The sequence below is a fragment of the Simochromis diagramma genome, unplaced genomic scaffold (assembly GCF_900408965.1).
Source record: "Simochromis diagramma unplaced genomic scaffold, fSimDia1.1 OVJJ01000596.1, whole genome shotgun sequence".
NCBI lineage: Eukaryota > Metazoa > Chordata > Actinopteri > Cichliformes > Cichlidae > Simochromis > Simochromis diagramma.
Window position 1 is genome coordinate 12051642 of NW_024387245.1, and position 22806 is coordinate 12074447.

At 39.4% G+C, this 22806-nt stretch overlaps 5 protein-coding genes across 9 annotated transcripts in view; 3 read left to right on the forward strand and 2 right to left on the reverse strand.

The window, feature by feature from the left end:
* The first annotated feature begins 262 nt into the window (after positions 1-262).
* rhof (ras homolog family member F) lies at positions 263-3375 on the forward strand. Its single transcript, XM_040000540.1, has 5 exons — positions 263-417; positions 646-733; positions 1717-1826; positions 2157-2291; positions 2536-3375. Exons 1-5 carry the CDS (start codon positions 289-291, stop codon positions 2698-2700), a joined length of 627 nt encoding a protein of 208 aa, XP_039856474.1. The 5' UTR covers positions 263-288; the 3' UTR covers positions 2701-3375.
* Positions 3376-3590: 215 nt separating this feature from the next.
* tmem120b (transmembrane protein 120B) lies at positions 3591-12330 on the reverse strand. The gene is made up of 12 exons (XM_040000536.1): positions 12086-12330; positions 9618-9736; positions 9343-9459; positions 9201-9260; positions 9003-9098; positions 8822-8911; positions 8639-8704; positions 8495-8556; positions 6052-6144; positions 5717-5781; positions 5463-5531; positions 3591-4892 (listed from the first exon to the last, which is right to left on the reverse strand). The coding sequence occupies exons 1-12, from the start codon at positions 12146-12148 to the stop codon at positions 4776-4778; spliced, it is 1017 nt and encodes a 338-aa protein (XP_039856470.1). The 5' UTR covers positions 12149-12330; the 3' UTR covers positions 3591-4775.
* A 132-nt stretch (positions 12331-12462) lies between these two features.
* Positions 12463-14878, forward strand: morn3 (MORN repeat containing 3). 2 transcript variants are annotated; one of them, XM_040000538.1, is made up of 6 exons: positions 12463-12611; positions 13202-13369; positions 13469-13626; positions 13712-13871; positions 13960-14144; positions 14308-14878. In XM_040000538.1, exons 2-6 carry the CDS (start codon positions 13225-13227, stop codon positions 14371-14373), a joined length of 714 nt encoding a protein of 237 aa, XP_039856472.1. In that variant the 5' UTR covers positions 12463-12611; positions 13202-13224; the 3' UTR covers positions 14374-14878. The 2 variants fall into 2 exon arrangements, with proteins under 2 accessions (XP_039856472.1, XP_039856471.1); XM_040000537.1 differs by having other exon boundaries at positions 12465-12641.
* An 869-nt stretch (positions 14879-15747) lies between these two features.
* On the reverse strand, positions 15748-18675 carry orai1b (ORAI calcium release-activated calcium modulator 1b). Its single transcript, XM_040000539.1, has 2 exons — positions 17822-18675; positions 15748-17716 (listed from the first exon to the last, which is right to left on the reverse strand). The coding sequence occupies exons 1-2, from the start codon at positions 17933-17935 to the stop codon at positions 17159-17161; spliced, it is 672 nt and encodes a 223-aa protein (XP_039856473.1). The 5' UTR covers positions 17936-18675; the 3' UTR covers positions 15748-17158.
* Positions 18676-19032: 357 nt separating this feature from the next.
* Positions 19033-22806, forward strand: part of LOC120714353 (lysine-specific demethylase 2B) — a 30891-nt gene continuing 27117 nt past the window's right edge. For 2 of the 4 annotated variants that reach the window (XM_040000527.1, XM_040000529.1), the window contains exons 1-6: positions 19034-19381; positions 19931-20075; positions 20179-20257; positions 20400-20446; positions 21484-21662; positions 21818-21924. In XM_040000527.1, the coding sequence (XP_039856461.1) occupies positions 19337-19381; positions 19931-20075; positions 20179-20257; positions 20400-20446; positions 21484-21662; positions 21818-21924 (602 nt within the window). In that variant the 5' untranslated portion in view covers positions 19034-19336. Of the gene's footprint in view, positions 19382-19930; positions 20076-20178; positions 20258-20399; positions 20447-21483; positions 21705-21817; positions 21925-22806 lie in introns of those variants that run through there. The other 2 variants (XM_040000528.1, XM_040000530.1) reach the window with 2 other exon arrangements.

Below are 22806 nucleotides of genomic sequence, written 5' to 3' on the forward strand. Positions count from 1 at the left end.
AGTCGCTTCACATGTGTAATTCGGCGAGAGAGCGGCATGCTTTCAGTGAACAGGCTCATAATATGAGAGGAGAGAAGTGGGGGGTCAATTGGAGGCAGACAGTGTGACAGGAACAGGAAGTGGTGAGCAGAGTGAGCTACCTGGTAAAACATGAGGCTTGGCTGTTCCTCACTCTGCCTGACACTCCCTGTAAATCATCTCAACCATTCAAAAAATAGACTCGCTAGGCTGTGTCATGTATTTAAGTTAAATCTGGAGGGAGCACCTGCGTGACACTTTGGAGGCGAGATGACACAAAACGGTGCCGGGAGCGGCACCACGAAAAAGGGAGATGAACTTAAAATTGTAATTGTGGGAGATGGAGGCTGCGGGAAAACATCTCTTCTGATGGTTTATGCCAAAGGTGATTTTCCAGAGGTAAGAAGAGCTCCCATGTCACTTTTCACTCATCACAGCTTTCTGAATTTATGAACGCAGTTCTGATGTGTGACTGTAACCTGTCACACCCAGCACTGTAAGCTGCCTTTCCAAAGATTAACGAGGCACACCTCTGAAACACTTCAAATCGGTATAAATGAAGGAATATATAAACATGACACTGTCTCTTAAAGTTGGAAATCTTTCTTTTTTGTGTGTCAAAAACAGAAGTATGCACCTTCAGTGTTCGAAAAATACACCACGACTATCACTCTCGGAGGAAAAGAGATAAAGCTCAACCTGTATGACACAGCCGGTAAGACCAAAAAAAATCAACGATCATCTCTGTGATTCAGGGTTCTTTTCTTCACTTAAATTTCACATTGTATGAGAAGACATCAGGGTTTATTTTTTAGCTCAGAGGCCACATTATTTGTCCTCTGGGTGGAATAAAACAGAAGTATTGTATCTAATCTAATGTGATTATCAAGCGAGAGGAAGAGAAACACCCTTTTATTTTTTTGCTTTTTAAGATATTAAAGTTCAACCACACTCCCATCTTGTGAATTCGGTTGTTATCTTCGTGCTCTGAGAAACACTGTAGAAGGAAGTAGTAAAGGTTGACGCTCATGTCAGAGCATCATCATCATGATATTTCAGGAACTGTCTAAAATATAAGTGTACTAAGCAGCTGTTAATATGAGGGTTTTTTATAGGGTAAATAAACCAAACGAAACACCTACAATCAAGTAAATATCCAAAAACTTGACTGGAAGTAAACCTAGAGTCTCAGATTAGACCCTCAAAACATTTTATGGACTAATTTTATGTATTTTTGCTTCGTCAAACCATTTAAATATATATTAATAACAGTATTTTATATGTTTTGAAACAGAGCACGTATGGCCAGCTGTACAGCGTCGACTTGCTAGTACCAAAATTAGATTCGTAAAGTGGTCAGCGTGACTCAAAAGTGACAGTTTTAACACATTTCCATGTTATCTGAAGAGCTTTTTTAAGAAGACATTTCATTGTCAGGAAAAGCCACGGCAGTCTGGTCTGTCAGCTTATCTGCTGTAGGGTGCCTTACATCAGCTGCAGAGGAAACTGAAGCCAGGATGTGGTTTCTTATAGCCACCATAAACTTTGTAGCATTTTTATGTTTAGACTGTTGCATTTAAAGCAGAATATTTGTCCTTTTGTTTCTTTAGACGCACACACAGAGTTTTGTAGCGTATGGGCGTATTCACACTTCTACATTTATCGGCTAACCCATATTTCTTGCCCTTCTCCTTTCAGGACAGGATGACTATGATCGACTGAGGCCACTTTCGTACCAAGAAGCTAATCTGGTTCTAGTCTGCTTTGATGTCACAAACCCAACCAGCTATGAGAACGTCCTGATAAAGGTGATCCTTTTCTATTTTACAATAAGCGTTAACAATGAGCCAAGTTACTCATGCAGGCACAGGAATGTCGCCAAACGTTCTCGTTTTTTTTGTTTAAGATCCAGTTTACGATTAATCATTAATCGCCTGGTATGTTGGTGCTGGCTTGCATTGTCTCGTATATTATTAACTCTTATGTTGTGCAAGCCTTCATGTGAGCAAGGATTACAATACAGGACCAATCAGTGCTGCAAACAAACAGAGTAATGCCAAATAATTCAAAAATCTAATAGGGGAAATAACGGACATGTACTGTATCACACCGTTAAACTCCCTATTCTGTTTGCCTAGTGGTACCCAGAGGTGAAGCACTTCTGTCGGGACACGCCAGTCATCCTGATTGGCTGCAAGACTGACCTCAGGAAGGACAAAGAGTGTGCCAGGAAGCTGAAGGCTATGAATCTGGCTCATGTCACTTACATGCAAGTAAGAAGCGAACCATGCAGACGTTCACCGATCTCTGTAAACATGTTTTCACTGATGTTACAGGATACAAGAGCATGCACGCTAACCAGAACCCATCACCACATCTAAAAGCTACAGAGTTCCTTCAGATACATGTTTTTTTCCTTCTTCCTTTACTGATCGTTGTCTTCGCAGCTTTACAGTCTAATTCTTGCTTTTTTCTAAAACTTGCTTTGATTTTTGTTCATTTTTTCCCCTCACCCAGGGTGAGGAGACTCGCCAGCACATGAACGCAGAGCTCTACCTCGAGTGCTCGGCGAAGTATCAGGAGAACGTGGAAGACGTTTTCAGAGAGGCAACGAAGAGGGCTTTGGCCTTCAACCGAAAACAGAGGAATAACAAGAGGAAGAAGAAATGTATCATTTTGTGAAAGTTTTTTTTTTTTTTTAAAAAAGGACAAAAAGCCACAAGAACCCTCTTCTTCAGTGAGACAGATTGTGCTCAGTGTCTTGCAGAGATTGAAAGTTGGGGGCTTGCACATGATCCTTCAGTGTTACAAGGAAATGAGTGATGACACAACAGGAAAGACAATTTTGCAAGTTGCAACGTGGAGCTTGAAACACCCTCTTTTGGAGGGTTTTACTTTCATATGTTATGTCTGGTATTTTTATGTATTTTCTTCTTCCTGAGGAATTTTGTACTGTCTCTACTTTTGTACTGTTATTTTACCAAAAACATATTTATTGGAGGCACCGAGTTATTGTTTGTATTGTGATGTAGCTTTTACAATCTAAAGGAGTGAAGGAGAAGAAAAAAAAACAAACAAAAAACCCCAACTCATGACTGTTAGGTTGTTTTGTGGCCGTCAGTCTGAAGCACGGCTCTTAGCTTTGCCAATAGCGCCCACTAGAGTTGAAAAACCATAACGCGTTAGAGCGGCTGCACAGTTTATTTAGGCTTTTATCACAGGTTGGACTGAAACAATGTAATGAATACAGTGAACACCTGTGAGAACAAGAAAAAACGAGTTACTGTTCTTAATCAGGTGCTGATTTAACCATAACGGACACATGAATGAAAAACTCAGGGAGCAAATTGCATTCTTGAAAAATGGCTACGTACAATTTTTCTGTGTGTTAAAGACAAAGTGTTTTAATCACATCAGATGTGATCAATTTCCCTCAATAAAAAAAAAAAAGAAAAAAGAAAAAGAAAAAAAAAGTAGTACACAGATACTGAGATTCTCTCCAGGAGCATGATTGCACAAGACATGACACAATCAATGAAACCATTTTCACAAAACAAGTGGTGTTTTTTTGACCCCTCCCCCCGTCCCATGAATAAAAAGTAAGGCATCAGAGAAAACTATGTGAAGCAAAATGAAAGGTCTCACCATAAATTAATTCAAATATTATAGGGTATATGGGTCTGTGGAATTAGAAAAATAATTGAAATCATTAAAAAAATAAAAAAAAAAATAAAAAAAAATCATAATTCAGTATCAGTCTCACAGTACTGGTGCCAATAGCAGCATTTAATCAAAACATTTCTCCAACATGTAACAAAACGGGAACTCACAGAACAGTAATTTGAACCATCTTCCCCAAAAACTGTGTCGCTAAATGTTATGTGCGTCTTCTTGGGATTAAAAAAAAAAAAAAATAAGTTATGGCTTTTGAAACCGCTGCTTTCAAAAAGACAATGTAGTGCTCCCTTTGTAGTCCCAACTCATCTGGAAACAAAACAGTAACAGTAAAGACAGAGCAGCTGCTCTCACTCGAGACAGCAGAGGGATTCTTTTTTTTCCTCCACCCTTTCAGATAATTCTCAATACTCAAGTATCAGTTTGATTTTTTTTTTTTTGTTTTTCTTTTTTTTAAGCTTTGGACCTACATTTGAGATTTTCAGGACCTAAAGACTAGCAGTAAAAATAATATCACACAACAGGGAGATGAGACAAAAAGAAGGTGGTGAAGTACAGCCTCAAACTGAAAGTGATCAATTTTTTTGGGAGACGTTTTGATCATCATTACTTCACAGAAGTATGAAGCATGTGCGTGACAGACGTTAGGTCTTCAAAGGCAAACTATTTTCTGTTCTGTTAAACGATGCTACCTTCCCTCATTACTTGCATATGATTTGAACAGAGGCTGTCCGCTAAGGTTCATGCACAGACACAAACACCCAAATAAACGCACTCTTTCCACACACACACACACACACACACACACACACACACACACACACACACACACACACACGTTAAAGAGACTAATCTATCAGGTGAACGTCACTTCGTGATGTGCCCATATGAACATCAACACAGTCATACATATGTAAAAACATATTTGTCAGAAACTTTGGCCGGACGCTGCTGCCCGAGAGAAAACGGTGGCTTCAGCCTCGTCGTCTCTCGACCTGATCACACTCTGTTCAGTCCATCAAGCGATTGTGCGTGTTACTTCAAAATGACTGGCCATTGAAGATGCCTCACTGAGGTTATTCTCAGTCAGTTTTTTGGACCTTCTCCGGGTTTTTCTGAACTTTTTGGTGGACGACTTTTACCGTGGTGAGAAAGTTTCCCAGGAACAGGACGAGAAATGTTAGAGCCAGCATGAATACCTAAAAGAAGAAAAAAAGGGTTACAAGTCATGGCATGTGCAGCTGTGTGCCTTTCAAACAGGACACGAAAATGAAGACGACTGTTCTAAAACGCATCATTTCCTAACACTTGTGTTCGCAGACGATTCTTGCTGTGATGAGGAAAGTGCAGGCACAGCGCGAGCAAAGTTCAACAGATTGTAGGCGACACTGAACATCGCACAGTTATTAGTGTCAGACTGGGACTTTCCCGCACAACAATCTCTGGGGTTTACAGAGAATGGTCCGAAAACCGAGAATATTCAGTGAGCGGCACTTCTCTAGGTTAAAAAGCCTTCATGTCAGAGATTAGAGGAAATGAGACGGATGATGAGACTCTGATGGTAGGGTCAGAATTTGTAAATATAACTCTGAATACGACCCCAAATGTGGCCTTAGCTTATACTGCTACCAAATATACATGAGGAATGTACAAATGAGATCCAAAAGAAGCGTCTCAAACATTTTCCTCTTACATAAAATTATCTTTGAGCTCTGCTTCAACATGTCCGTTTGACATTTAAGCACTTGAACTGCAAATGCGATCCTTACCTGCCACTCCTTACAATCCTCATGGCTTGCCAAGCGGAACAAGGTCACAGAGTTGTACAGCTGCCAAAACTGTGAAAGAAGAGGAGGCATCATCTTTCATGATGTTGCTGCACAGACACATGTTTCTTTTAAAAAACGCCAGGCCATTTTATGCTCTTAATGCCCAGTGAGGATCTTGTGCAGTCCTCCTGAAAAGTGCAATCGAGCAATAGAAGTTTTATATTGGATACAAGTAGAAAAACGTGAAAACTTACATGGCCAAAAAATAGAAAAGGCAAAAGAAACGTGAGTCCCCTCCACATCCAAGATTGAAATCCCTCTGCAGAGACAGAAAAACAGTCACTTGTCATGTTTTGTTTTGTTGGAGTGCTCTCACTCTGATTTCACTGCTCAACAGCTTGACGTTTGAGATGTTTGAGGAAGCAGATCTGTGTCATCGGTGCTCCAGCGTGTTGGGACATCTGTGACCCTGCACGCTGATGTTAACAACTGCCCCCATCTCTCACCTTTCCCCCCCATTTCCCCCACCCAGACATGATGTTGCAGATGACTCAAACAACTGAAATGGTTATCATCAAAAATAGCTTACCCACTGTGAGGTCCAGCTGATTTCTCTCTCCCAAAGCTCGCAGCCTGTATAAGCAGCCGCTCTGGTAGTAGTACTGAAGGAACTGAACAAAGCCTGGAGGAACAAAAAGATTAAAAATAATTATTCATCGCTGCACTTTATAACCACGTTCTTATTGTAGAGCACTGATGGCAACAATAACAATCAACAAACTGCAGCTCTCCATGTGAAGTTTGGCTCAAAACCACAAGTTCTACATTCGGTTGAATCTGTCAGGCAGATTTTTTTTTTTTTTTTTTTTAATTATTACGCTTTCAAACATTTGACTTGTCATCCAAAACCCTGACCAGAGAGCACCCTCAGAGTTGACACCTCATGAGTCTGCATATGATATACAGAGCAACAAGTACAACCGCCAGTGTGTCACATGACTTCCCTTCTATACTCAGGGGAAGACATATTTCCACAAACTGCTTAACAAAGCAGCTACAATCTCATCATTTTCCATCACTGTTAAATAAACTGCTCTTTGTTATAGTCCGGTTAGTTTTTAGGCCTTTCTACAACCTTATTAAATCCAACTATCAACTTTAAATCATCTGTATTATTAAAGCTCTTATTTAAAAAGGTTCTCACCAAGAACCTTTTTACAGACATTTACAGCAAGTTTTGCAAATAAGTTTTCAAGTCTAATCCCAGACTACAACAAAGATTTAATCAAGCTCTTCACTGGCGGCTTTTTATTTGTGTACCTCAGCTCAATCCAGTTGTATGGCTCCATCCAATGACTTGTACGGTTTAAGAGTAAGTATACAGACACATAATACAAAGAGACACGTTTGCAAGAGCAGTTGCAGACACACACTAATAAATCTTAGCTGCCTACAAATGGAAAGGAAAAGTATTCAAATCCAGTTTTTCCAACATCATTGTGAACATGAGATACTGTGACATGACTTTCTAATTACTGTATTTCTTTGTAGTACAAACTTGTAAGTCATCACCTTTAAGTGCTGCCCCATCCTGAAGTCATTCAAAGTTTTCGTTTTATTGGGGGGTTATGTAACAAATTTGGTTTTGCAAGTGACCTGACCTTGCCCTCTTCTGGCACAGTGTGGCATCACACCACAGTGTGACATCACACCACAGTGTGACTGCATGTCAGCGTCTGACATGGGAACATTCGAGGGAAAATAGTGATGAAAGCATCTGAAGTTTGTTTTACCCCCTCTGGGTCCTCAACTAGAGCTTTGATTTACAGAATGTGTGTGTGTCTCTCTCTCTCTCTTTTTTTTTTTTTTTTTTTTTTAAATATTGAAATCCCAGATTTTAGACCTTAAGCTCAAGTGCATCTTCTCTCTCCATGCACAGTTTTATGCAATAATTGGCTGAAGGGCAGAAAATATTATTTTCATCCCTTAAATATCACAAAAGCCAAATAAAATGTGATAGAAGCACCTCCAGTCTGACAATTTGCTTTTTAACATTTCTTTTTGTTTACTTCCGCAAATAATCAAAATATATTTGTCTCCGTCTCCAGGAAGACACCCGTATTGCCAACTATTGATGCAATTGGTAGTCATTTATTTGGTACTGCAACAGCATGGTGCCTCAAATGTGATGAAGTGTGGCAATGTTTGACAAAACAACAGAAAACCATGTGAAATGCATTATTTGTTATGAGGTTCCTTATAACAAACAGGAAAGGCTTTCATGCTTAAAACCCCTTTTTTTAAACTGAGGTTTAAGTCAACCCTAAGTACTTTCAGTACTGTACTTCATCTATACTTTTCAGTGGTGTGCCCAGATTGCTCTGCTGTCATGATGTAACTGAGCTGTTTATGTTGGACTTTGAACTATTAAATCTTGAACTGTTGCTTTTAAAGAAGCGCAGGAAGGGGAGTTGGAAAAACAGAAGAATACCTGCTGAGGTTCTGAGCAGCAGAATGAGGAAAGGTGAGAGATTTAAGAGACTTTGACTGTGGGATGGTTGTTTCTGCCAGACGAGCTTGTCTGAATATTTCATAAACTACTCAGCTGCTCTGATTTTGCCCACATAACCATCTCTAGAGTTTACAGAAAATGGTCCAAAAACGAGACAACACCCCATGTGAAAGCTCAAATAACCTCAAACTGGTTTCTTAAAAATTACAAAGAGTTCACTCTACTCAGATTACCTCCAAAGTCATCAGATCTCAGTCTAATAGAGGACCTTTGATTTATTGGAACTGGAGTTTTGCATCACATATGTGCAGCTGACAAATCTGCAGCAACTGTCAATATGGAGCAAATGTTTCGAGGACCATATTGAATCTTACATGTCATGAAGAATTCTGATCTGAACGCAAAAGGGTTCCCAACTTGGTACTAACATCTGTATCTAATAAAGTGGCCAGTGAGTGTAAATAAATAAGCTAATTTAGCACCACTAAGTAAATGAATTAATCTCATGGATTCATCTTACTTTGATAGATGGAGAAGGCAAGAAACTGGCTCCTGAACATCTGATACATAGGTCCTTCTGGCCTGAGAAAAGAAAAGACCAACTCATTCACATTTCCCAAAATAAAAACAACACAATGCTGAATCAACAAAGACAATATCTCACCATGTCAGCATAACACCTGACAAGAAGGTGGAGACATAATGGTGAGACACCCACCACCCTTTGATCCTGAAAAGAAAAAAGGAGGAACTTGAAAATTTTCCCAACTAAAAATCTTCCATAGACAAAGGCTTTAATTTAAAAATAACCCACTAAAGGATAAATGCTCCGATAGTAGCAACACACCTGGAGCCGTTGTTTATGAGGATGCTTTCCCTTATGGTCAATGTGCAGTAGTACCACACCAACAAAAAGTTGAAGATTTCATCAGTGACTCTAAACAAGGCAGAAAACAAATAAATAAGAAGCCAATCCTTAATAAAATAATACCACCAGTCATGCTTCGAGGGGAGGGAGGTTATCTCACCGACAGTTTAGAAAGAAGAGGCAGGTTATTGCTCCGAACATCAGGATTATTGTCATGTAAAGCTTGAACTTCTCATACTCATCTTTGTAGGCAAATCTGTGTACATAAACGGAAGAAAGAGATGATAAGAGACTGACATAAAAAACAATCTGAACCCACACCGTGAACCTGCTTCTGAGGCTAAAAGGTGACACATACTTTGCCTGGTTGCTGAGAAGGGTTACATTCACGTTGCCCAGGACCAAATTCAAGTATAGTCTGGAAATGAAAAGCATGCAAGTTAATGAAATAAAGCTTAGTGATTACAGCAGATCTCTCACTAACAACAAATAGTACTCACCCATTTTTCTTTGGCAAATATGCTTCCATGTCAAAGAAAACATTTTCTTTATCTTTTATTTGTGTTTTGATGTCAGTTATTAGTTTCAGCTCTTTCTCGTCACACGTCTGTGCGCACCTGTAAGGAAAGCAGAAGGGCAAAAAGAGAAAAGACGAAGGATACTTTTCACTCTCCATGATATCACCGAAATCAAAACCAGATCATTTAAGTGCTTATTTTAGTCGTGGGAAACCGTCGACTACTTGCTTGACTACTTTTATAGCAGGTGTACTTACTTGGTTAAACTGTGCCTCAAGTCTTTCAGACATTTCCTCTGTTTACTGATGGCGTTGCTGCAAGTTGCTTGAAGACTGGTGAGCTCTTCTAGTTTTTGTCTGTATATTTTGTGAGTTTCCTGTGAATAAATTAAATACATGTCTGGTTAGAAACATCTGCTGAAATGCAGAAATAAGGATTAAGCACAACCAGCTAGGACTTAAAGATAAATACAGCCACAACTGAATCTAAATACAAATACTAAGAAAAGCCAGTGGGTGTTTACAGATTAACTTCAACTGAAATTTGTCATATTCCCTTGAAAACCTTGTTTGATAGAATAAAAATGCATTATTATCCCACACAAGTCTTTGCCAAGCTTTAAAAAACAAACAAAACAACAAAAGATGAAACTTTTGGCTCATAGTCTCTTTCAGCAGTAGTGGAAAAACTGTCCAACCTTTCTGTATGAAGACAAACCACAAATTCCACAAGATTTTTTAGTAAAATAAATACTCAGGTTTACTTGCGTTCGTAGCTACACTGTCATCACTTTGTCCCCATCAAAAAGCATGAAGCATCTGATATATATACACACACACACACACATTTTTAAATTACAGCTACTGCGTCTGTCTTTTACCTGACAGCTTCAATAAGAATTATAAATTAATTAAAAGTAAATTATATCATTTGGAAATATGAACTGCAGTTCAAACAACACTGAAAACTGATGACACACCCATATATAGTCATGCTTCTAAGTTTAAGTTCTTTTATCATTAATTACATACCCAGTTTTATTAATCCTATTTATTCATTCTGTTCATTTATTGTCATTTTAATCCTAAGAGAAAGTACAATGAAAGTTTGCCTATGTATAATGACAATAAAAAGTTCATTCATCCATTCATGCTGAGAGTGACTCACTATCCTCTGAATCTTTGAGCCTTTAATACTCTGTTCTTCAGTGAAACAGTCCCCGTAAGCGGATCATATTGTCATACATGTAAACTACATGCAAGTTTGCTAATCAGGGGTCAGATTCCTATCCCCCTTAGAGCCAGTTCAACCCCCTTTGTTGTACCTCCATCCATCCAGCACACCATCACAAAAGCAGGACTGATCTCTTCAGCAGAGCACAGTAATTGTTTAATACTTGTCCTATGAGTGTCCTTATGATGAAATAATTCAAAGTTAGCGACACTACAAAAAGTAGGGAGAACTCCCCAGCAATTAATAGGTAAAAGAAAGCAATCTACATGCAGCTCTCATTTGTTGTGTTTCAGCATTCTTTGTTTTATCACATGATCATTTTCTGACATCAGTTATGATGAGGTGCACATGGCCTGTTAAAAGAATGGGTTATACCAGTCAGCCAGTACTGAGCACACGATCTAAGTACACGTCCATTCAAACTGACACGAAAACGATGCAAAATCTGTTTTAAATTCTTCTATGGGTCTGGCACCAGTCTCTCTCTCAGAGATCACATAATCATCATATACAGATAAACAGATAAGTCAGATGCTATGCAGCTGGCCTCCTGGTCCCAAGATCTATACACACAGGAGGAATCAGCTTTTAGCCATCGTGGCCCCAGTGTCTGAAGGTGAATGACTCCACCTCAGTGGCAATTTAAAAAACCCCTTGACTTATGTTTTTTAATTGAAGTGGGCTCAATATTTCTGTACGTGTTAAAGCTTTACGACATTTTTCTTTTATCGTTTCAAAATTTGTTTACACATTTGTTTATAGTTGTAAAAGTTTAGTCAAAATATGTGTTTTAACATTCTCTACAGAACTGCAGCTGTTTGAAAGATGTAAATAAAGCTGAAATATAAAAGCTATAATATGAACGGGAGGCGGTTTCTGCTCAGTTTCAGATCCACGTGTGCACAAACTGTGAGGTGTCTCAGAATCAGAGATTTTAGGTGAACAATACAGTTTCTTATCTTCATGTTGTTCAAAGTTAGCAAACTATGGCTAACGTGAGCTAGCGTGTCAACTTCACGATGGCTGCTGATGTCCCCAAGGACTCCTAAATAAATCACCCAAGCCAAAGACCCAGAAACTAATTTGTGAAGCCACTTTAACCTCTATCTCAACTTCGGTAGCAATGATTTAACATTAGTCAATAGCACAACAATGCAGTGTGCGGTTAGCTAAGTTACTGTATCTGCTTATTAGCAGCAAAGCACCTTAGCCCTAAGAAGACTATTGCTAATGTTAGCGGCTACAACACAGCGATGTTACAGTAAAGTCAGAAAAATTATAAAACGCACGGCAAATATATTGCATCCCTCGGATACTGCTGCCAACAGCGCACTTATTGGCTCGATGCTCGGTTTACGGATGACCTGAGAATGAATGGCGAATAGGAAAGAGCTAGACAAACTGCTACAGAACCCTGCATGTCCTCGACGGCACGCTACTCCTACCAACCTAGCACAAATTATACTATACTCGTTTAAGAGTTTTCAGTCACCTGTAATTGTTGATATTCCCCATCAATTTCCTCCCACTCCGCCTGAAACCTCGGCTTGGACATTGCAGTGTTGTAGCTTATTCGGCGAAGAAGACTCTTTCACAAGGCTTTTCACCCACAGGCTGCTCCTGCTCCGGCCACTCAGGCGAGTTTTAACTGTCTTGTGCGAAGCATGCGCACTTCGTAAACCGCCGTCATGACCAAACGCTGTGGTTTAACCACGGTTGAAGCCATCAAACAGTAAATAAAAAAAACTAACGGCAGATAAATAAAACATGACTTGTGGATTAAAAATGACACCCAAACATGTTAAACTCGAATTTTTAAATGGTCTCCCAATTACATTTATAAGTCACCAATAACTGTACACATTGCTGTTGCTAGGATACAGCATACAAACTTGCTCGCCTGCTGCTGCTGGTCAGCAGGGAAGCTCTGTACGGCTAGTCGTGTAACATGTTTTCTTGATTTCTTCGGTAAATTAATGGCTTTTGTTTGGCAAAGTTTGCAAGCGGATTCAGTTTCAGTAAGTTATCCGCTTGGAAACTCCGCGAAGGTACAACTACTTTGCTATTTTGCTTTTCCACGTTTCAATTTTACTTGTAATGCTAACTAAGCTGGAGAGCTTAACTAGTTTCCTTAGATTACCTTGTGGCTACTTTTCATATTCTGAATTAGAAAATACAGTTTTGATATACAATTAGACATCATGGAAAAGTGTCGCGAGTGTGTTTAAAATACTGTCAATTCCTAATTAAAACCTCAAAGAAGGGCAGTGTTTTGTTGTTGTTGTTGTTGTTGTATGAATTTGGTGATATGTACTGCTTAATGGGTATGGAAGCTTGTTTGTGCCACCAACAAAACTTTTTTTTTTGACATCTATCAAGTCAACAATGTATGTTAGGTATCTCAAAAAATAAAATATCAATTTACTAACTCAAACATGACAAAATAATTTTAAAGTTTGAGTTATTAAGTCAGATTTTGAGACAATAACTTTAAATTTTGACTTATGGGTGGCAAAAAATACAAATAAAAATATTTGTTTTCATTTTCAGTGGCAGAAAGACAGCAAACATGTATTTGTTTTTTTAAATTTCATTCTAATGCTTACAGGTTTCATCAAGCTACAACTAGCAATGCCATTTCTCAAAAGACCTCCAACTAGTCCCCCATTGTCAACACTGCTGGACATTAAATCACAGAAATGTGGACTACGACACACAGTTTTCTCAGCCAGTGGAAACGAATACACCGGGGAGTGGCAGAACAATAAGAAGCATGGTGAGATATAGTTTGTCGTCAGCTTCCACTCAACTCCTGAGAGGTTCGAAGTATAGTGCAGCTGTCATGTTTGCTTGTTTGTTTATTTATTTTTATAAGGCAAGGGAAATCAGGTTTGGAAGAAGTCTGGTGCCATTTATAATGGAGAGTGGAAATTCGGAAAACGTGACGGGTATGGTACCTACAGCATTTTACTCCCAGAATCAAAGAAGTATGTGAAGAAGTACTGTGGTGAATGGACAGATGGAAAGAAGCATGTATGTATCTGCCATAATGTTTCACATGCACGCTACAAGACATATCGGTATGTATGGTCAGTGATGTACTTGTCCGGCTTCTCAGGGGTACGGCACATACTTTTACAAAAACTCATCAGTGTACGAGGGGGAGTGGAGCGAGGACCAACGGAGTGGCTGGGGAAGGATATACTATGCAAATGGAGACATCTATGAGGGCAAGTGGCTGAAGGATAAGAATCATGGAGAAGGAATCTTTATATTTTGTAAGAGAAAATTTTCTATACATGCATGTGAATCAAAACTAGATTATAATTTGGATGTTATAATGCAACTTTCAAATTTTTGTTTAAGCAAATGGAAACAGGTATGAAGGTAGCTGGCGAGAGGGGAAGAAGGATGGTCGTGGAAAGTTCTACTACTGTGACAAAGGCCAGCTTTATGAAGGCCTTTGGGTGGATGGAGTGCCAAAATGTGGGACCCTGTCTGATTTTGGGAGAGATGGCGCACCAATGCCTGCAAAATATCAGATTCCAAAGGTACAGCGTTGCTTCTGACTGTTACAGCCATGGATCAAAATTAAATTACACGACTAATTACATTACACTGCTTACATGACATAATCATATGAGCACTGACAACAAAGCCCTGTTCCATTTGTACTACTGTGCATGAAAGCATGCACTTATCTTCTATTTTCAGGTACACCTGATCGATACTCAGCTGGTTTTAAGGGAAGCCGAATCAGCTTACCTTGGCCGGTTCTGATAAACAACAAGAGGATTGAGAGCAAGTTTCCACTTCACTGCATGCTTGCTGATAAAGAATAAAAAAAAAAAAAAAGCATAATGGGTTCTCAGCATGTATCCATTTTGTCACAGATTATTTGTCCTTGTCAGAGGGGCAAAATCCTTTAATCATCCATTAATGTGACAAATTTATCTGTTGCCAATGCCAATTAAAAGTGTTTAGATAATAGATCATAAAGGAAAAAAATGCCTCATCAGATTTTATATACATATATATATATCCCTCTTAAGATTGAAAACATTATATTGGATGACTTCATAAAAATATGAGCACACAATTGAAAGAGATTGTCATATGATAAATTCAGTATTACACATCCATCTGTTTGTCATATGGTGTCTGATCACACATTAGCCTTGAGTGTGTAAATCCTTGTGAACTTGTAACTAACACACAAGCCGCTTTGTTCTGTTTATAGTTTGTGTAGTTGTCCTAAGAATAAAACACTAGTCCTAACAACCAGTCTGTAAGAGGATGATATTTTGCTATGTTTACCACATCTAAACCTTGAAAAATACTACTGCTTCTCAAAGAAATACAAAAAGATAAAATTTCATATTATTCTATATTCATCGCACATGCAGTGATATATTTCACTACATTTCTTTTTTTTCTTAATTTTGGTGATTATGGAATATAGATGAAAATCAAGAATCCTGTATCTAAAATTATTAGAATATTTAATTTAGAGTTTGAGTAAATTACTATTCAAACAGTATAAATACAGTGTATCTCACGGTTTAGTTCAATACCACCAACCACAATCATGTGGAAGACTGCTGACTTGACAGTTGACTAGATGATGATGATCATCACTGCGCATGAACACAGGAAGTCATTGCTGAAAAGGCTGGCTGTTCTCGAGAGTGCTGCATCACAGGATTTAAAAAGTTGACTGCTAGTGTGGCAAGAAAGGGTGCAAAAAAGATAATCACAGCTTTGAGAGGATTGTCAAAAACAGCTGACTCAGGAAGTGATATTCAGGCACTCCTGAAGCAGAGACATCACAAATGTCTTACCTCGGCTAAAGATGAAGAACTGAATTTACTCAGCGGTCCAAAGTTCTCTTTTAAGACGAAAGCAAATGTTGCATTTTGTTTGCAAATTACAGTCTTAGAGGTTTGGAGGAAGAACTGAGAAGCGCAGACTCCATAGTGTCTGAAGTCCAGTGTGAAGTTTCTGCAGTCTGTGGTGATTTGGGGTGCTGTATTATCTGCCGCTGTTTTGGTGTGTCCCCTGTGTTTTACATCAACTCCAAAATCAACACAGATGTCTGCCAGGGTTTTCCAGTGTTCTGCATGCTTCCATCTGCTGACAAGCTTTAAGGAGATGCCAATTTTCTTTTCCAGCAGGACTCAGCCCCTTCCCACAGAGCCAAGCATTCTACTACAAGGTGTGCTGACTCTGCCGTTACTGTGTGCAAGTGGTCAGCCAACTCAGGAGACTGGATTTCAGATTTTCATGAGCTACAAGCCATACTCATCAAAATTAAAACAAAAAAATGCTTAAAATGTCACTCTAAGTGTAATATGTTTTCCCCTTTAGAAATACAAAAAAACAAAAAACTTTTTCATTATATTTTAATTTTTTAGAATTCACTAGCAACTGGATTATGGCCATCTATCAATGTTCCAGCTGCTTAAGTAAACACATCTCTGACCACATTTGAACTACAGCCTCACATAGACTCTTAATTCAAAATAATCACTTTTTATGTTAAAAACACAATTGGAAAGCTCACAGTATGTACTTCAAGACTGAATCACAAAGGCAAAATGCCAGTTCAGAATATGTGAGTGCTCAGACTCTTCAAAATACAGCACTAACAATTAATATTAACATTAAGTTTCCAGCAGAGATCCCAATGAGATTATAAAGCTGTGTTAGTGTGTATAAAAATGTCAGCAGTCTAAGGCAAACAGATAGGACTAAGCTCTTTTTCATACATATACTGCATAATTTTCTAGATAATCTAGTGTGTGATAACACAAATGTCTGGCTTGCTCTGACATTAGAGGCTCTTTATCCTGCCAGCTCCATAGTGCAAAGTCTGTGTAATATAAGGACAGAACATCTATCTATTGGCAAGTCAGCATCCTCACGAAGCCCAAACCAGACTCTCCACACGCAGTCACGTTTTTTGATTTTTGCTATGATCGTTAACTTTTAACATCACTTTGTGAAAAGGTGTTTATTTGAACACCACAGCCTGTGCAAAACGAGACAGTAAAACATACTGAAGTTGTACTGTAAGTTGTGCAGCTGATTAGTCGACACAAATGGAGCGCATTCTGAATGCAAATGGTGAACATTTAAAAAAACAAAAACAATAAGACCATGTAAATAAAGGGTTAAATACACGTGGTTCACAAGGTAATATACATAAACAAATGAAGTATTCACTGACAGACTGTTAAATAAATACAGCAGGCAGCAACAGACAGGATTCCAGGTTACTGTTCAGACATCTCTCCCATACCGTTGGAGATCAGTGAGGCAGCTACCACTGTTAAGACTTTCCGATTTCAAGCTACATGCAGCACGGCGGATATACGAGTTCACAGTCAATCAAGTGTGTTTTCTAAAAAATACAACTGTTCTTCACAAAATAAGTTTCACAATAAAGAGTGAGATTAATCTTCATTCCTGTAAAAACCATAGAAGCCAATAACGAGGCTTCTGACTTGGAGAATTCCCAAAGGGGTCACGAGTTCCAACACAGATGTGCATCAGCTGGACCCGACTATGGGAAATGTGAGCTTGGCGACTGCAAGATGGAAGATTCTCCTCTGTTATCAAGCTCATTCTGTAGCCTGGTGAGGTTGGAGAGCTCCTCCAGCTCCTCAAACTGTCTGTCAGTCTTGTGGCTCACTAAGGAGCGATAGAAATGCACAGCGAAGACTATGAAAACCAAACCAAAGGGCACCATGATGGAGGTGGAGGTAATGGCAGCAGCCACTCCGGAGGAAACTGTGCTGTTGCTGGATTTGTTGGGCTTGATGGGCAAAAACTTAACCCAGCAGAGTAGAACCACCTCTGCCAGGAAGAGCAAAGTACCAATGACTGTGGAAAACGCCCACGCCAGCTCAATGTGCCGGTGCATTCGCTCATGTGGGGACTCCTTCACCGAGTTGAGATTGTGGACGTTGCTCACGGCCTCTATGTTGGGTAAAATGCAGGTGCTGACCATCAGAGCGAACAGGTGAACGGCTACGAGCACAGTGGTGCAGGCACTGAAGGCAATAAGGAGGGCAGGTGGGTAGGGGTAGCTGTTGTCCAGCTGCACTTCTACCATAGCCACCTGAGAAGACGGAAGGAAACAGGAAACACAACGTTACAACACAGGTCAGTAATGTCCTCTAACAGATTCGGAACAGTGCCAGTGCTTGCCAGGAGACCGTGTTACCATAGCAAATCCAGACAGCAGAGCCGAGGTCCGACTGGAAGCCTTCAGTTTAGCTCGACTCAGGTACAGCTTTCTCCAGGACAGCGCTTGCAGGGAATGCTCGTTCAGACTCATACTGCGACACTTAGCAAAAACACTCTGTTACTTAAAAAAGGAGATTCCGACAGCGTACACTTACACAGCATTTAACCTCGCCTGCTAACTGAACTGCGGAAGCAATTTCTTGTCGTTCTTCAGCGTGCCGCTGTACCGCCTGCACCTTGCATTACCCATAAGTCTGCGCGCTCCCATGGAAACATCCGCTGCTGAGCGTTTGCTTTAAAAACATGGTGCTACTCATTATTAATTAGTCAGCGATAATAGTGTAACTACGGAGTTATATATGTTAGCTTGTTTCTGCCAATATAAATAAATACATACATTTTTTGAAAAAATGGCTAAAGTCACATTTTGCCGGTACTTACTCAACCGTATGAGTAAATAACTCGAAAATTGAGGAAGTATTTGGAAATTCGAGATGTTAAGTTGAAATTTTGAGAAATAACCGGAAAATTCAGCTTAGCTACGCTTAACGGAGGCTTGTTTCCGCCATTGATTTTTTTTTTTTTAAATAAATAAATAAAAATGATGCCAGGCAGAGGTAAGTTCAAATTCGGAGTTATTATCCCAAAATGTTCTCAGCGCTTTAAGTTGGTAAGTCAAGATTTTGAGTTAACCTATAATTTCGACTGAGCTACGTTTTACGGACCCTTGTTTCTCCCAGTGAAAAAAAAGAAGTAGAAAATAAAAATAAAATGATGCCGGGGAGAGGTGAGTCGATATTTGGAGTTATCTCAAAGAAATTGAGTAACTCAAAGAGAAAAAAATATGACTTAACAGTTTCGAGTTATGAAATTAAAAAATTTGCAACAATAACCCCAAATTTTGAATTAACTCTGTACTTTCCTCGCACTAGGGAAAAAGGAGAAAAAGAAAAAAAACTGATTGAATAGCTTGAAATTTCAAGCTATTTAGTTAACATTTTAAGATAATAACTATTTTTTTTTTACATTTTATCTTATTTTTCAGCGGTGGAAACAAGCTTATTAGAATTGCACGTGTAAAACTTATAAACAAGGAAATAAAAAACAAACTTTTAAAGTTAAATGTACCGTTCTTTATAGTTTAATAAAAGTGAGTAAATATACCTCCTTTTTATTGCTTGATGTTTAAAATAGATATCAGCGCTATTCGATAACAGGGGGTTTAACCAGTATTAGTATCATTTCCCCCCACTACTACAATAAAACCGTGTGACGTGGGGAATGTTTATTGTTGGTGAGCGCGGTTAAAAAGCGTACTGACATGCCGTGACGTTGTCCAACAATGTTTTGGTTCCTGGCGGTGACGTAATACACAAAAACATGGTTCCCTTGTTTTGAACCCGTAAAGCGTGCTAAGTGTTTTCTCTCAACTTCGCCACGCACGGAGATGCATTCGCGAAACTGAGTGGCCGGAAAACAATCGTAAAAGACGATGGCTCAGGCCGCAGAGACGTGTGCTGAATCCGGACGCAGGCTGGTGTGTACCATCTGCCGTGTTAAATGTTAGCTTATGAGGCGAGACTGGCAGCGAGCTAATTAGTTAGCTAAGCTAACCCTCGCCACTGTGAGCGTTGGGATATTTGTCAAGTCACTTAAGATGTCCAAGTTTAAGCAAAACGATGAAAAACGGCTAACTGTCGCATTTTAGAGTCTATAACTTCTTTTCTGATCGCAGTAGTTGAGCGAGCGTAGCGTAATTAAAACGAGATAAATCAATATCTGGAGCAGCGGAGTCGAGCAAACATTTTACAATCGCTTCCATAAAATATCACAAACAGCTGGCTTAGTAGTTTTTGCACTAGTTCACACATTCAAAGAAATGACTGCTGTTATAGTACTATCAAAACTTTAGCACAACCCACTGCTCCAGTTTGAAAGTCACACGTAAAATTAACGATCGGTTCCCTCACACGAGTCACAATGACCGTTCAAGGGGGGCAGAAAGTGGCCTTTTGGGGTAGAAAGAGTTCTCTCTTTCCGCGTGGCTCTGTTTTTGTCTTGTAAAACATCTCGTTTTCAATGGCAGCGCTCCATCTCCCGGACGATGTACGACGAAAACGAGGACCTGTCTGACGTGGAGGAAATTGTAAACATCAGAGGGTTCAGCGTGGAGGAAAAGGTCCTCAGTGACAGCTACAGCGCAGACTTTGTCCGGGTGATGGAGGGTAAAGGTAAAGCAGCACGGTGCATATTAGCTTTCTTATAGGTTACATGTGACTGCAGTAGTTTTCAAATAATTGCTTTGGACCTAAATGTAAAACTACTGTCTTGCAGACTTCACTTATGAGTATGTGCAAAGGGAGGGTCTAAGGATCCCTCTCATTTTTAAAGAGAAAGATCAATTAGGGATCAGGTGAGAAACCTTTCCTTTAAATGTGCAATGCCTGTGCACATGCTGTAGATTCAACCTACTTTCTATTTTATTTATATATATATTTATGGTTTTAAGTCTTTGGGAACTAAACAACATGCATCCCTTTCCTATAAATATGCAGAATGCCAGATCCAGAATTCACAGTCAGTGAAATTAAAGGACTAGTTGGTAAGTAGACACCGATGCACACACATGCATATTTTTACCCGTGCATATACTTATTACTCTTAGCCTGCGTGCAAACACGACCAAAGTATATCTGCATCTTCTTCAGAGAATAAGGGCTTTTGCATTGTTGTAAAAAGTAAAAAAAAAAACCAAACAAACCCCAAAACAGTCTGTGATACGGTGAGGCTCCATGCTGACTTAAAAAAATGTAATGAAGTCGTGTTTCATGGTCAAATTTCCTTTTAATTTAATTTATGATGAAACATGTTCAGTCTGCACTAACTATGACTAGGCATGTGGGAAGTTTCAGGATAATGAGTAGCTGTTTTAGTTTTGTCACAACAATTTGCTAATTTTATCTGATATTATAGAAATTGCTAACTTGAAAGATATAGTAGAAATGATTTATTTACTGATCTGCCTACCAACCATCCAAATCTAGTGGATGTTGCCGATGCCAAATGCTAGAAATGGACATAAAAAATAGAAGAGAACGTCAAAAAAAGTCACATTTTAATCATGCATGTTAATACATCAGTGTTGTTTTTTGTATTTTTCTTAGGAAATAAGTTATTTAGTGAGCATGCATCTGTTAGTCACTCTGCTGTATGCCTGTATCTCTGTCTGTGTCTACCTCTTGTACTATTGTGTTATGTGTGTAGGATCATCACGATAGGTTCACCCAGGGCCTCTTGCTCATATTGTGGGGTTATGTTAAAGGTCTCATCATGCTGTTTTCTGTTTGCGACTGTTTTCTAATGCAGTGCAATATAATTATGTTAAGTGTGCCCTGGAAGAAATTGAGCCAGGGTATGATTGGGGTGTAGTTGCCCCATCTAGTGGTTAAATTTGGGAATTACAAATAAGAAGTACTGCTCTTGTTCATAGTAGAATATTTTGCAACAGTACAACTTCTCTGTGTATAAATATGACAAAGCATACGCCGACTCACAGACAGACTGCACTGGATTGTGTGTTGATGTTGATGCGTACGATCTCATTGGCTAAATTCATCGTATCCTGGTTGTTTTTCGCAGGCAGTCGCCGGTCTGTGGACGTTATGGATGTGAGCACTCAGAAAGGTTCTGAAATGAGCATGGCTCAGTTTGTCCGCTATTATGAGACGCCAGAGGAAGAGCGGGACAAACTGTTCAATGTCATTAGCTTGGAGTTCAGCCACACCAAGCTGGAGAACCTCATCAAGCGTCCCACAGTGGTAATCTGCCCCCGACCCTCGCTGTGTATCATACTATAAGAGGTTTGATAGAGGTCACAAATCTGGTGAAAGATTCAAAGAAGAATGACAAAAATAGAAGATGATAGAACACTGTGATTGGTTGCTGAATGGTGCTGCTTTGATTGCTCTTATAGGTGGATCAAGTGGACTGGGTGGACAACATGTGGCCTCCTGGTTTGAAACAAAGCCAAACTGAAGCCACCAATATCATCTCAGAGATGAAATACCCCAAAGTGCAAAGGTATGCATTGCACTGTTGTGCTTTTGTTTTTATGAAGTTCTCTTTGGAGCTGTGTGTCAGTCTACGAGGGGTGAAAAAAAACTGTGTGTAGAGCAAGAAAATAAATACTAATAAAAAGAAAACACTTGTAGAAAATGTCTGTTTCTCCTCCCATCTCTCATCCATCGCTCCATCACGGTAGAGTACTGCATACTGTCACCTCCTGTACGTGCTCCTTGTTGTTGCTAGGCAGCAGGATTTTTTTTCCCCTCCTCGCATAAGAGAAAGGTTTCTAACAACTGTGGTCTGACTGCACACACACACCTCTCAGCCAATCAGCCGTTGAAGAGTCAAAATGAATCAAAACCAGGGCTGCCTGTCTTTTTAATGTCAGCTGCCCATATTTTCTACTGTTACACTTAAACCCTGCTAATCTCCTGTATTGTTCATAGAGGTTAGGGAGATGCTGGCAGTGGTTTAGGGTGTAACAGAGTAGAATATCAAACAAGACGATTTTACTGCTGCAATTTCAGCACACTGTGCAGAAGCTAGTTTAGAATCTATTACTCAAAATAAAGCCATTTTCAAAACTGAAACATTTCAGTCATCTGTACTCTTGTATTTTTCCCTTCAGCACACTCACTGGTTTCCCCTTTGCCTAGAGGCTTCACTTTAAAATTGTTAATCTAGTATACTGTTGCATGAAGACACATCCCATGTTGTTTCTCACCTCCTGTTCTATTTAATTGGACTATATATATATATACCAGCTTTTTGTTAGGTACACCTGTTCAACTGCTCATTAACACAAATATCTAATCAGCCTGCTGATGTTCAAACTGAGTGGGGAATGGGGAAGAAAGGTGACATAAGTGACTTTGAACGTGGCATGGTTGTTGGTCC

Coding starts and splice junctions, on each gene's coding strand:
- morn3 (XM_040000538.1), top strand. CDS start 13,225: ATGCCATTTCTCAAAAGACCTCCAACTAGTCCCCCATTGTCAACACTG. Junction 13,370..13,468: donor GCAGAACAATAAGAAGCATG/GTGAGATATAGT, acceptor TATTTTTATAAG/GCAAGGGAAATCAGGTTTGG. Junction 13,872..13,959: donor AGAAGGAATCTTTATATTTT/GTAAGAGAAAAT, acceptor TTTTTGTTTAAG/CAAATGGAAACAGGTATGAA.
- tmem120b (XM_040000536.1), bottom strand. CDS start 12,148: ATGTCCAAGCCGAGGTTTCAGGCGGAGTGGGAGGAAATTGATGGGGAA. Junction 9,460..9,617: donor TTGAGGCACAGTTTAACCAA/GTAAGTACACCT, acceptor CTTTCCTTACAG/GTGCGCACAGACGTGTGACG. Junction 8,912..9,002: donor CTCTTCTTTCTAAACTGTCG/GTGAGATAACCT, acceptor TGCCTTGTTTAG/AGTCACTGATGAAATCTTCA.
- rhof (XM_040000540.1), top strand. CDS start 289: ATGACACAAAACGGTGCCGGGAGCGGCACCACGAAAAAGGGAGATGAA. Junction 1,827..2,156: donor ATGAGAACGTCCTGATAAAG/GTGATCCTTTTC, acceptor CTGTTTGCCTAG/TGGTACCCAGAGGTGAAGCA. Junction 2,292..2,535: donor CTCATGTCACTTACATGCAA/GTAAGAAGCGAA, acceptor CCCCTCACCCAG/GGTGAGGAGACTCGCCAGCA.
- orai1b (XM_040000539.1), bottom strand. CDS start 17,935: ATGAGTCTGAACGAGCATTCCCTGCAAGCGCTGTCCTGGAGAAAGCTG. Junction 17,717..17,821: donor TGCTGTCTGGATTTGCTATG/GTAACACGGTCT, acceptor CCGTCTTCTCAG/GTGGCTATGGTAGAAGTGCA.